The sequence below is a fragment of the Zootoca vivipara genome, chromosome 12 (genome assembly GCF_965207765.1).
Source record: "Zootoca vivipara chromosome 12, rZooViv2.hap1.1, whole genome shotgun sequence".
In the NCBI taxonomy this organism is placed as follows: Eukaryota; Metazoa; Chordata; class Lepidosauria; order Squamata; family Lacertidae; genus Zootoca; species Zootoca vivipara.
In genome coordinates, this window is record NC_142595.1 from 24,430,056 (window position 1) to 24,443,520 (window position 13,465).

Sequence of the window (13,465 nt, forward strand, 5' to 3'; positions counted from 1 at the left end):
GGAGGCTTTTAATGTTTAATAGATTACTGTGTTTTATTTTTCTGTTGGAAGCCGCCCAGAGTGGCTGGGGAAACCCAGTCAGATGGGTGGGGTATAATTAATAAATTATTATTATTAATTATTAATAATAATATTATAAATGGTGTGCATGCACCACACCATGTGATCGATTATGAAGGATGGGGCTGTCTTGCCCCCCCCCAAAATATTTTATTCAAGTTGGCACCCCTGTGTGTAGGTGTGGGTACACCTTTCTGTACCAGTATGTGCACTGGTGTTTATTTGTTTTTTTTACAACATGATTGCACAATAGTGAAACATTTAGATATCACTCACATGACTTCTAACGCCATTCTTTGTGCATCTCGAAGCTTTGTGCATTGCTTCGAAAAAACCAAATTTCTTCACTGAAATTTATTTCCTCCCAGTCTCAAAAGGAAAGAAAAAATCATTCCTCACTTTATCTCCAAGATCGACCTTCCATTCTTTCTCTCTTTAAGGATGTGGCTCTATGCAACACAAATAGGTGGTCCTGATTGACACTAGCAGCACACCAAGACATTCCAGGTCAGAGGCAATGAACAGTCATGGCTGAATACTATTTACATGCCCTTGACGCGTGTTGTGTGCAACTTCTTGGCACAGCCTACGCTCGAGAAAGGTTTTGTATTGGCATGTTTGCATATCGGATCAGTGCACTGAAACAGTTGTTACTGGGGCAATTAGATGTGAAGGACTTATGCTAACACTGAAGTAGAGATTATTTGTGTGGAAATAAAAAAACCACTGGGATTTTTTTTAAAAAACAAAACCCACATAGAATCATAGAACTGCAGAGTTGGAAAGGGTCTCAAGAGAGCTTGTCTAGTCCAACCTGCTGCTCCCAGGCTGTAGCCTCAGTTACCCCTTATGTACTTTAGGCTGCAATCCTCTGTACTGTACATGCAAATTACCTGGGAACCCCTTCCCACTGAATTTAAGTATGCCTGAATTAGATGTGTACAAGATTGCTTTGCACACCTCCCCTTTCGTAGCTGAAAGGAAAAGGAAGCTGAAATCTACACAGGCGCATCTGATCTCCATTAGGAGATCTTTAGGAAACAACTTCAAATAAAGTGACAAAACACCTTCTTGTTCGGTACTGGAGGGGGTAGGTGGATCGGGAGGCTGGAAAAGCCTCCTGTTAGATATTGTGGGGTTCAGTTGCTCTTTGTACCCACAGTGTCGCTGTAAGCATCGAAATGTCAGCGTTTGCCCCCCCCCCATATATTTTTAATCATTTTCATTAGTAAGTAATGAACACACTACCTAAAAATGAACAGTGGAAAAACTAAACAAGAGAGGTGCAAGCCATTGCTTAAACAGCCATGCCTTGCTGTAGTCAAAGAATCATAGAATTGTAGAGACCCTGAGGATCATCTAGGACAGTGGTTCCCAACAGGTGGTCCGGGGACCCCCAGGGGTCCGCGAGCTATGCCAGAGGGGTCCGCAAGATGCTATTAGAATAAAAAATATATTAAATATATTTCGTATGATAACAGATTTTTTGTTTTGGCCGCTTCCTGCATGAGCAGAGTCTAGCGCAAAACTAGAATTAGATAGAGGCAGTAGTTCTGCTGTATGCTGTTAGGTGGCGCTTTACAAACACTACTGTTTTGCAAAGAGGCAGCGCACGCATTCTACTAACGCTCACCTCCCCAAGATGCTTTGCGCGTGTCGGCTTCATTTGTACGCTACTGCGCAGGTACCCTGTCTTCTCCATTCCCCTCCCTCCTCCCTGGCGCGCGCTGCCTCTTTGCAAAACAGTAGTGTTTGTAAACAAAGCGTTGTTTTTCACGGAAGCTACAGTTCGCGTAGTTAACAATGGACCATTGGTTAAAAAGTGGTTCATCTCATTAAGAACTGAAAATTAAAACTAACTGTATACTGATGGAGTACTCTGTTGTAACTGTAAAAAACATATAAATATAAAATATAAAAAGACTCTTAATTTGGCTCTCACTTTTTAATTTTAGGATCAAGAATTAATGGGGGTCCTTGTCACAATAGCAGCTCAATGAGGGGTCCTCGAGAAAATTTTGTTGGGAACCCCTGATCTAGGAGAACCACAAGCAATGGAAGAATCTTTTGCCCAACATGGGGTTCGAACGCATGACCCTGAGATTAAAGAGTCTCATGTTCTAATGACCGAGCTATATGCAGACAGGCTGTATTAATATTTGTTTTTCTTTCCCCATCCCAAGTTTGACCAGCATCACGTTTGAAATGCGTACAATCCAGCAAGTTAAAACGAAGGGGGGGGGCGGACCACCGCCACATGTTGCCAACAACCCATTTGCCATATCTGAAGGGCTCCCGTTTGCAAAAGTACAAGCTCCTGCCTGAATTGCTCTTGTTCTCCCATGTGCCAAAACCTATGCCGAGAGAGCTTTGGAGATAAACAAAAGGAACTTGAAATACCAGTTATTTTCAGCCCCATTCTATCCCCCAACTATTCACGCATAGGAAAAGGACTACCACCCACGAACCATGCAGCACTAACAGTAGAACATACGAAATACGCGTTCAAATCTTTCGCCGCAGAGCAGATGATCTCCCCACCACCACTACCCGCACATGGGAGCACACTTCCCTTGCCACAGAAGACAATGCGAAAGGTAAACTGCAGCCCTTGGAAACTCGACCTGCAACAGTTTTTTGTTTGTTTGTTTGTTTGTCCACTTGTCGTTTTGAACATGCGCGCAGGTTATTTTTGTGTTACAAGTTGGCAGCCAAGAAGCATATTGTGAGCCTGACATGCAGCACGAAGCTCCCTTAAGGGTCCCAAGAGAGAGCGTGAAGTTGTTAAATCTAGCATTGGTCAAGGGTGCAGCGATTGTTGATGTGGTGTCAGTTTCCTTCCAGGTACTGGCCAATAGCTATGGCTGTGCCCGTTTTCAGAGCTGGCAACTTGAAGACTGCCAACGCAAGCCGTTACCCCTAAACAAATCCACCCTTCCCCACATCCAAACCATAGTACAGCATTTCCTCTGCGCCACAACTGGTGTGGCCAGTAGACCTGCCTGCCAGGCTTGTGTGCCTGAGAGCCTGATGCCCCCCCCACTTACCTGTGGACTGAATGCTCTCTTGGATCGCTTCCACTTCAGCCAGCTCCATGCAGACCCCTTGGCCGTGCATGAGTGTGTGCAGAGGCTTCTCCACTCCCTGCGGCGGGTAGCATCGCAGCCCAGAGCCACAGCGCGGCGTGTAGACCCCGCAGGGCATTCCTTTGGCCAAGGCGCAAGTGGCGCAGCACCCGCAGCCGGGCTCCTGCACCAGCTCCTCGCACCCGGTGGGCGCCCTGCAGCGCGCCAGCTTCTCCTCGGAGCATGGCGGGCACTGGATGGCGTCGAGGCTCACGGAAAAGCCCACCTGTACCAGGAGCAGCAGAGTGATGGGCGCAGTCCCCGAGTGCATGGCAGGCAGGCAGGCAGGTGTTACAGGGCAGCAAGGGGCCAACAGGCAAGGCGATTGCAAAAATACAAATAATAACTGTGTTGCTGGCAGAGCAGAGAATCTGATCTCCAGTAGAAAGGGGGACTCTGTACTGAAGGGGGGAGAAGCTCTTTCTTTGGACTTTATACCACTCTCTGGCCACACCTCCCTGTTGGAGGGAGAGGCAAAGGAGAACAGCAGCAGCAGCAGCAGCAGCAACCAAGGCAGCTTGCCCCACAGCTGAGAAAAGACCTCATTTGCCCTGAGGAAGGAAGCACAAAGAGCTTGCAGCTGCTGCAAAGACGGAAACCTGTGCCGGGACTGGAAAATAGCAGCAGCCCTCCAGCCATGCTTCTCCTATTACTTTGGTGAGTTACGAGTGCGCTTTGCCAGTGCCTGTTTTGGTTTCTCTGTGAAAGGGAGGGTGGGGAGGCTGCGCTGGGGGTGGGGGGAGAGAGAGAGAAAGAATAATGCCACAATTATATTATGCATGCCTCGTCTGAGGTTGTGGCCACACAGGCGTTGCATTGATTAGGCTCAAAACATGAGAATGGTCATGCTGGGTCCGGTGTTGCGGTTAGGTAATTTTAGATTTGGGGTTTTAATAGGACTCTGGGAAGAGGAAGGGGGCTGTAAAAAAAATTTCTGTTTTGCTTATTTAAAAATGTGGTGGGCCACTTCTGGTGGGCTTGTTGAGGAACCTCCCGATCATTCTGCTGAGTGGGGCCTTCAGTGCCTGCCCTAAAGTCCTGTCCCGATGGCACCGCTGCCTGGGTGATATGATGGATCCATCTAGCCTCTTAAGAGTAGCCAGCTCACAAGCAGGCTCTAAAAGGGGCGGCCAGCTCCTGTTGTTTATTCCAATCATCCAGGAATCGGAGGTATACTGCGCTTGGCTGTGGAAGTTCCATTCTTAGCAGCTATGGTGTCTAGTGGTTGATATATGCTAGTGGCCATTGCCAGATATTTCAGAAAATGGATTCCTGTTTTTGCAGGTTACCTGGACAAGAGAAAAGGGGACTTCGCAAATAACGTATCCATTGGTTTTCCTTGCTTCCACATGAGGCGCATGCAGGTGGGGACCTTGTGCATCTCCTGCATTCTAGCAGAAAACGGAGAACCAGATGGGCCGATCTACTACACATGTGCTTTGCTTCCTTTGCGAGAATGTCTGAAGCCGCTCCAAGACAATCATGTATTCATAAAGAAGCAGTTCTTTATTATATATTTGTAAGGGCCTTTACTGGTCCTTCAGCATAAGGTCCCAGAGTGGGTTACAACAATGCAATGCACAGTTCAAAGAAAACAAACAAAAGCCTTCCCGCTGGAACAGGAGAGTAGAAATTCGGCAAAAGAGGTGGGTCCCATGGAGCAAGTACAGTGGTACCTTGGTTTACAAACTTAATCCATTCCGGAAGTCCGTTCTTAAACCAAAGCGTTCTTAAACCAAGGTGTGTTTTCCCATAACAGCGGGGGACTCAATTTACAAATGGAATACACTCAACAGGAAGCGGAACATGTTCTGCTCCCAAGGCAAAGTTCACAAACCAAAACACCTACTTCCGGGTTTGCAGCATTCTTAAGTTGTTCTTAAACCAAGGTACCACTGTACCTTAAGTGTCGAAGATCTGGGTAAAGAGATACGTCTTCAGCATAGAGCAAAAGCTATACAACAAAGACACTAGATGCATCTCTGTGGGGAGGGGGGTGCAACATTTAGGGGCTGCCACAGAGGAAGCCACAATTCCCTTAGCTTCTGAGGGTTCGCCTCTGCTGAACTTAACCCCCAAGAAGGTCAGTAGGGATGGAGTTGGAGGTTCTTGGGGGCCAGTAAATCACTGAAGGCCATATTTCCCAAACTTGGGTCTCCAGCTGTTTTGGGACTCCAGTTCCCATAAGCCCTGACCGCTGTTCTTGCTAGCTAGGGATGATGGGAGTTGTAGTCTAAAAGCAACTGGAGAGCCAAATTTGGGAAACACTGCTTTAAACACTAAAGCAGGCCCGGCTCGTCGTAGTCCCCCGGTGGCGCAGTGCACCATGGCGCGGGGCTGGTAAGCTGGGCGCCGGCCTGGGAAGGGGGGAAACCAATTGCGCCCTGCGATGGCGGGGCGGGCGGCGGAGCGATCTCCGCCCCTCAGCACCAGGGCGCGCGATCTGCTCAAGACGGCCCTGCACTAAAGCGAGCACCATTTCCTTGTGTTTGTCCACTGGATAATTCCAGAGAGAGGATAGTCACTCTTTCCACCTTTTCCCTCATTGTGCAAACTTGTGGGGTGGTTGTGTACCTCCCATTTAGGGCAAACACATACATTTCCAAGCCACTGTAGCCGAGGGATAGGGGCCTGTGGCTGCCCAGATGTTGCTGGACTCCAGCTCCCATCAGCCACAGCCACCAAAGCCAATGGTCGGGGCTGATGGGAGTTGGAGTCCAATAATGTCTGGAAGGTTACCCACCCCTGCTACAACCTGATGGGGTTTTCCCCCAGCTTGGGACAAGAATAAAGAAAGGTGAGAAGTAGTAATGGAGCAACTGTGGGATGGCTCAGCTGGTAGGAGGTGAGACTCTTAATCTCAGGCTTGTGGGTTTGAGCCCCATGCTGGGTGAAAGGTTCCTCCATTGGAGGGATCTGGAGTAGACGTGACCCCTTCCAGCTCTATGATTCTATTAATTCTTTTCAAGTCCACTGTTTGCCTACTCTGAATTGCACCACCTTGGGGGGGGGGTCTTCAGACATGTTTGTGTGATTTGAACTTTAGATGATATATAGATAAGCTAAAATAAAAATCTCTCATAATGACGATACTTCATTTAAAAATTAAAAAACCATAGTTCCCTGGGGGCTCAAACTTGACTCGGAGTTATGTCTCTGAGCTAAGTGACCTTAGTGACCATTTCAGATGTATAAAAAGTGGTGGTGATCAAGGAGAGGCATGCTGCTCAAAACTCAAACGTAGGCTGTTCTGTGTTGCTACTTCACTTGCTCTAGCTTTGAAAATAAATTCCAGGACAAAAACCTGGTGAGACCTGATTTTATAGACCACCGCAGGTTTCTACAGGAGTATGTAAGCTTCTGACTTCAGCAGAACTCTTCTGTCCAACACAGAGTTCTATGTTCCCTTTCATATGTTTCATGAACAACAGCAGTGTGTTTTTACACCCAGCAACACATGCCAAGCCTACCTGCTTAACACATGACTTCCTGCCTCTGTAGTCAAATTAGGCACTCTCATAGTGGGTCCGTTCTCAGAATTTCTCTTGTTAGAATAAGTGCAGCTGACTGACACTTTCCTAAGTGCAGTGAGTGTTCCACACAGTTATTTGTTCCACTGTTATTTCTTCGAGTTGTCTACTGTCATTTCTGAAAAACTAATAAGCACTTAAATAAAAAATAAAAAATCCAAGCTTGCATACGCCTTTCATAACTTTAATTGATCCAACTAGGAAATGATATCGTGCCTACTTTTATCAAGGGTATGTAACAGGTTGAAAACACATAATCATGTGAAACAGTCTGATCTCGTGCCTATTTACTCAGAATATATTCAAAGGAGTTTACTCTCTGATCAAGCATACGTAAGATTGGCACTGGCAAAGTTTCCTTCCTTCCTTCCTTCCTTCCTTCCTTCCTTCCTTCCTTCCTTCCTTCCTTCCATCCATCCACCCTGTTTTGTTAAACCAGACATTTAAAACAGTTGAATCACAGAGTGATAACCTGGAATTCAAATGCTTCAAAGCTGAAGTGCAGCTATTGACAGTGTCTTCATACATAATGCTTAAAGTGGCTTTTCCTTTGTGAACTAAATGTATATCCTGCATTGTCCAAAATGCACATTTGCATCACAAATGACTCTACCTTCTTTAGGAGCAAAAGATGCATAATGTCAACTTCAGCCTCATATAAAAAGAACCTGTGATCATCACCTTGCCTGCCTTAGCTGCTAATTGAGAGTTGGAATATGGAAGAAACCAGCGAGAGTTATTTAGGCTGTGTGCACCTTACCGTATCCTCTGGGTCCAGTGAGTTCCCGCAGCTGGCATTTGAACATGGCGTTACCTACAACCCTGTAGTTTCTTGAGAAATTCTGCTATCTGGTGCATTTCCCCTCAAACCAGCTTCAACCCAAAAGCAAAACTTAAGCCACACTCACTTTGCAATTGAGCTTTTCCATCCTGCTTTTTCTTAAAAGACTGTTTAGGCTTTTTTGTGGAGGGGGAGAGATTAAAGTCACTTTAAAGTAACTTCTTTCTCATCCGCCAAGTTTACATTCCCCCCCCCTCAGTTTAATAACTTGTTCCAACCCTCCTTATGACCTTCCATTAATACAAAATATTCTCCAGTGATTTCCCTTTCTTCTTTGCTTGATCAAGCCAAATCTGATACGGTACCTCAAGCCAGCAATCGATCCAACTGGCAGGCACAACGGGGAAGACAACTCATGCCTGGTATCTATGTGATAACCTGCTTTTCATGTATCATATATTATTTACACACTGCCAGCCTTCAAGTCTTCGTGAATGGCGCCCTCATGAGGTTTTAAAGATTACTCCTTATTTTGGGTACAGATGTGAGCAGGCCCCACTAGCTCAGCAATCTCCAGATGTGCCCGCAATTAATCAGGGTGTCCCTGATTAATTCAGAGCCTCCAAGTTTCCCTGTTTTCCAGGGATAGAGTCCCAGATTTACAGAAGCCATCCTGGTTTTGGATTTGATCCTGGAATGTCCTGGTTTTCCTTAGGGTGTCCCTATTTTCAGCAGAGAAATGTTGGAGGGTATCGGGTTAAGCGACCACCAAGCCAAGGAAATAAGTAACTATGCAACCTTTAGAAGGCAGCCCTGTATAGAGAAGGTTTTTTAAATGTTTAATGTTTTATTATGTTTTTATATGTGTTGGTAGCTACCCAGAGTGGCTGGGGCAACCCAGTCAGGTGGGCGGGGTATAAATAATAAGATGTTGGAGGGTATGTTCATTTCCCCATTTTTTCCTTCAAGTTGAAGAGTTATGCAGTCCAAAAGCTTAAGAGTCATAAAGCATCTCAGTCCAGTAAGCAATTCATATTTCAGAGTAACAATAATATAATGCTAATTTATTATTTATACCCCGCCCCATCTGGCTGGGTTTCCCCAGCCACTCTGTGTTACTTAAAAGGTTTCCATTCAGTTATTCCTAATGTAACGAAATGTAAGAGTCGCTGTGTTGTAGTGGTTAGTGGGTTACACTTGGACTTGGGAGACCAGGGCTCAAATTCCCACTTGTCCATGAAGCTCAATGGGTGACCTTGGGCCAGTCACTCACTCTCAGCCTAGCCTACCTCACTGAGTTGTTGTGAAGATAAAATGGGGAGGGGGGGAGAACTATGTACTGTATGTCTACTTGAGATACATAGATAGAACCATATAGGACGACAAAAAGACTTCCAGTGCCTCTTGCACTGTGGCCAAAATGCATCCCTCAGAATTAGAGAGAAATTATATACAGTGGTACCTCAGTCTAAGTACACAATTGGTTCCGGAAGTCTGTACTTAACCTGAAGCGAACTTTCCCATCGAAAGTAATGGAAAGTGGATTAATTCATTCCAGACGGTCCACGGAGTACTCAACCTGAAGCGTACTTAACCCGAAGTTATGAGTGTAATTGGTTCTGGAAGTCAATACTTAACCTGAAGCAAACTTTCCCACTGAAAGTAATGGAAAGTGGATTAATCTGTTCCAGACGGTCCGCGGAGTACTTAAACTGAAAGTACTCAAACCGAAGTGTACTTAAACCGAGGTATGACTGTATTGCAATAGCCTAACACTTAGAAATGTGTTAGAGAAAAATTAACAAAAGTCTCTTTTGGCAGGCCAAGAATGCAGCAGGTGGAGTGCAAGCTTCAGAAACGGCATCCAAATGAAAAGAAAGCCAGCTGGGCTGGGCTAACATCTGTGCACCAGAGGCATGGTGGTTTTGAATTCTGCAACCAGATAGGAAGCGACGCTAAAAAAGAGTCCCAGATAATTGTTTTCATCTAGAGATTCCCAGAGCTGAGTCAAGCAAGCACTTTGAGCAAGCGCAGAAGATTATAAAATGACCAGATGCAACAAGATGCTGTAAAGGGACCACTCCCTCCCACAAGGGAGTGTTAATATCATTTTCAGTCCAGTTGGCCAGACCTTCTCTGGCTACTTTAACCAGCCAGAATGGGGAATGGTCAAGTGCACACAGGTGGTCAGCTGTATACTTCTAAAGAATTCTGACCACATCTGCAGGCCTCACAAATGGAGAAAAATAATATCCACAGACGTTGGACAAGCAGATGTGAATGATGTCTCCACTGGTGTTCCATTCAGTGTAAAATCAAGGCAGGGTCGGGTGCAAGCAATTTTATTTGGAAAGAGTCTCAGGAGGCCAGAAGGTAACAAACGGAAATCGCTGCAAGTGCAATGGGGGCAGAAAAACAGTTATCTCCACAAATTAGGGCCTAAAATGTGCTTTAGTCTGTGTTTAATCAGATTTAGTTCGAGGTTTTCTCTGCCATCTCTCCAGCAGCGTTTGCTGCTGTTTCACTTAGGTAAGCGTGCTTTGGAAATCTGTGAAGCGTTGCGTTTATTCTAAGTGGTGATGTCTAAATGTGCCCCAAGATTCCTAGTTCTCCTTCAGAACAAGTTAATACACCTCAGGGGTGCTATGGACTGACAGAGCAGAAGGTGAGGTCTGGGAATATCCCAGGGGTGAGCTAGACCCCTCTGGGTATTGGACAAACACACTTTCTGCATTTCCGTTTCCTGCATTTTCACAGATGTCCACATGAGGGCACCAAGGCAGAGAGGGAATGTGAAAACAAATGGCAACGGTAAATCATTTTCTGCCAAAATCTTTTTGGGCCTGGTTTGGCAACAGACGTCAACACCCACCCACCCCATTTTCCATGCTTTGAGCACCCCTCAGCCCTGAAGCACTAAGGTGTGACATGCTCCACCTGCCAAAAGGCCTTGTTTTCCTGCCCCAGAGAGAGTGATACCCATTGACAATGCCTCACAGCACCACCACCTCCCGGACCCGCTTAGTCAGCCACCTCCCGGACCCGCTTAGTCAGCCACCTCCCGGACCCGCTTAGTCAGCCACCTCCCGGACCCGCTTAGTCAGCCAACTTCAAAATGGACCATGTCTAGCAACAACTTTTGATGACTGGGGAGGCAAGCAGTGGCAGGGGTGGGGAACTATTGAAGAGGGAAAATTGAAACAGAATGGACTAGCGCAGGCATGTCCAACAGGTAGATCGTTATCTACCGGTAGATCACTGGACATCTGTGGTAGATCACCGGTAGATCAGTGGCTCCCCGCCAAAGAAGCTAAAAAACTTTGGCTCCCCCCAAAAAACTCAACACCTTTGTCCTGCACCCCTAAAATGACCTGAACCACCAAAACCAGAGCTTCCCTTCTTAAAAAAAAAGCTCAATGTTGCTTTCCTCCTTCCTAAAGAAGCTCAACAACTTTTACATGAACCCCAAAAACAGGGCTTTCCTTCCCCCCAAAAGGGGGTAGATCACTGCCAGTTTTTAACTCTGTGAGTAGATCACAGTCTCTTGGAAGTCTCTTGGAAGTTGGCCACCCCTGGACTAGCGGATCAAAACTAAAATGTAAATGACGAGGACATTGCCCAAATAAGTTACATAATTTAATACATCAATATCTCACACTTACTTGAAAATGCTCAGGCCAGGGGACATGCGGGTTTTGTTTTCGTTTGCCATTTTAAGTCTGAGAACAACCCTGCAAATTGAATTAGGCTGAGATGCAGGTCTTTCCCACACTTGCGCTTGTCCTGTGCTGAGAATTGGTGGTGGTAGTGGTGGTTGTATTATTGTTTTATTTATACCCCGCCCATCTGGCTTACAGCATATATAAAAAATAGTAAAACATCAGACATTAAAAATTTCCCGAGACAGGGCTGCCTTCAGGTGTCTCCTAAAAGTCAGATAGTCGTTTATTTCCTTTGGGGGGGGGCATTCCACAAGGTGGGTGCAGATCTTAGCGGTTTTCTACTTGCCCACTCTTTGTAGGCACAGATCTGGGTGGTTTTGCCTCTGCCCTGCCTCTTTCCCCCAGAAAACCTGCTCTTTAGCACTAAATCGGAATGAGCCAAGCAATCTGCGGAAAAACCTGATTGCCAGTTGTTCTTATTCAAAACTAAAGATTGGGTTTCCCTAGCAGGGCAAACAGAGAGGGGTGTGGATCAGCTAATAGTGACAGACCCTGGGTCAACCAGCAAACTGCAAGGCGCCATGAGTCTGCCACCCTACTCAACAGCCCCAACCCCCTGGCTGTTGAGGTTATTTTCTGCAGTGCAGGCTTGTCCAGAGCATTAAAGGAAGAGGAACTACCCTGCCCTCAGCGCTCCTCTGGTCAGCTTGGCAGGGATCTCCTCCTCTGCAGGAAAAAGCTCCTGTTTGGGCTTCTTGACCGCTCTTGCGGTTGTTTTGTGTGTTTTTGGCCTCTTTGCCTCTTCCTTCTCCTTGTTTGTTGTTGTCTTTCCTTCACTGAAACATAAGCCATTTTAAAATCCCTGGGCGCATACCCAAATGAAACGCCTGTGGGTGTGGAACTTTTCACCAGGCTGGATGTTAAGCAGAGGGCGGTGGGTGGGGAGAGAGAGAAAGCTGGCTTGATGCTGAAGCCACAAAGTCTGCATTTTGCCACACTCTTAAAATGGAGTGGACGAGAATGGTAGCAGACGAGAATGGGGCAAGGCTGTCGTAGGTGCTAGGCAGATTTCACATTGCACTGGGGGACATAAGCTTGCTGTGCCTGGTCTCCCACAGCCTTGGATTCAAGCAGAGATCAGGCATGGCTCTGTCTCTCTGGCTTCCCAGCTTGCTTCCTCCTGCTTCTAGCTCTCACACCTGCACTCTGGCCTTTTGTCTTTCTAACTACCAGAAAGTTGGGGGAGAAGACCCCACCCCTTTGTTCTCTAGCACACAGTCACTTCCTTTGTTACCTTAATGGCTCGTACCAAGAAACATGCCTGGCTATTTCCGCAACTGAATCCCAGTTGGATCCAGGAACTCAAGCATACAGCCTACCCTACCCCCTTCCCCACCCCAAATCACAACACTATGTTGGGATTATGTCTTAAGATGTTTCAAAGAGATGCTAGAAAACACTGGATTTATTTTCAGCTGCCGACAAATGAAGAAGAAGAAAACAAGACATTGCCATCAAACATGTATTACTGGAGCATAAAAATATGGAATACATAGTTGTGATCTCTGAATTTAATCAACAGAAGTCCATGTTCATGAAGGTGGGCAGCAGTAAGATAATGTTTGCTGGGGCATTTTTGGAATGATATATGTGTCAGGTATTTTTAGGTTTTTCTTTGCTCTTTTTAATATTTTGTTTTTCAAGAAAGAGAGAGGTGGGATATGTTTTTGCCATGCACTGAAGAAACTTCCACAAAAGAAATATGCTCTTCCTTAAACAGTTATTGGAGTGAACTCTTCCCCAATTCCTCTGCCCTTCCTCTCAGAAGACAGAAGAGTTTGTCAGGCAGCCTTGAGCTGTTTGCAAAAAAAACCCAAACAAGCACCCTCACTGCATCAAAACTTTATCACCCACTGGGATGGTGTTTAGTCTGTAGGGTAACATGCTCATTGACAGGGGCAAAGGGCAGGGAGATGAACTTTTGGGGGACTAAATATTAGAACCGTTGAATTGTAGAGTAGGAAGGGACCCCAGTGGCCATCTAGTCCAACGCCCTGCAATGCAGGAAACTCAACTAAAGCATCCGTGATGGGTAGCCACCCCCTTCCCGGTTCTAACCTGCTATTCACCCATCACTGATCCCATTCCACACCGCTTCTTTTTCTCTTGCCCCAACCCCAAATATTGCATTGCTCCTTGAACTTTTGTGAGAAAGAAATCCTCACCATGATTCCCCCCAAACCTCAAACAGACCCTTTAATGTGAGTGAACCTTCTCTCTGTTAAACCAGCCCTTTATGAAGAACAG

The 13,465-nt window shown here is 46.1% G+C and overlaps 2 protein-coding genes across 3 annotated transcripts in view; one reads left to right on the forward strand and one right to left on the reverse strand.

The window, feature by feature from the left end:
- IGFBP4 (insulin like growth factor binding protein 4) overlaps positions 1 to 3,588 on the reverse strand; it is a 40,973-nt gene extending 37,385 nt beyond the window's left edge. The window contains exons 1-2 of one of the 2 annotated variants that reach the window (XM_088656098.1): positions 3,499 to 3,588; positions 3,108 to 3,467 (exon numbers count right to left, since the gene is read on the reverse strand). In XM_088656098.1, coding sequence (XP_088512224.1) covers positions 3,108 to 3,456 — 349 coding nt within the window. In that variant the 5' untranslated portion in view covers positions 3,457 to 3,467; positions 3,499 to 3,588. Of the gene's footprint in view, positions 1 to 3,107 lie in introns of both variants that reach the window. The other variant, XM_035135458.3, reaches the window with a different exon arrangement.
- Positions 3,589 to 3,688: 100 nt separating this feature from the next.
- The window catches only part of LOC118094852 (uncharacterized), a 50,529-nt gene continuing 40,752 nt past the window's right edge, over positions 3,689 to 13,465 (forward strand). The window contains exon 1 of the mRNA XM_088656097.1: positions 3,689 to 3,842. The gene's annotated coding sequence lies outside the window, so the exon portion shown is untranslated. The remainder of the gene's footprint in view (positions 3,843 to 13,465) is intronic.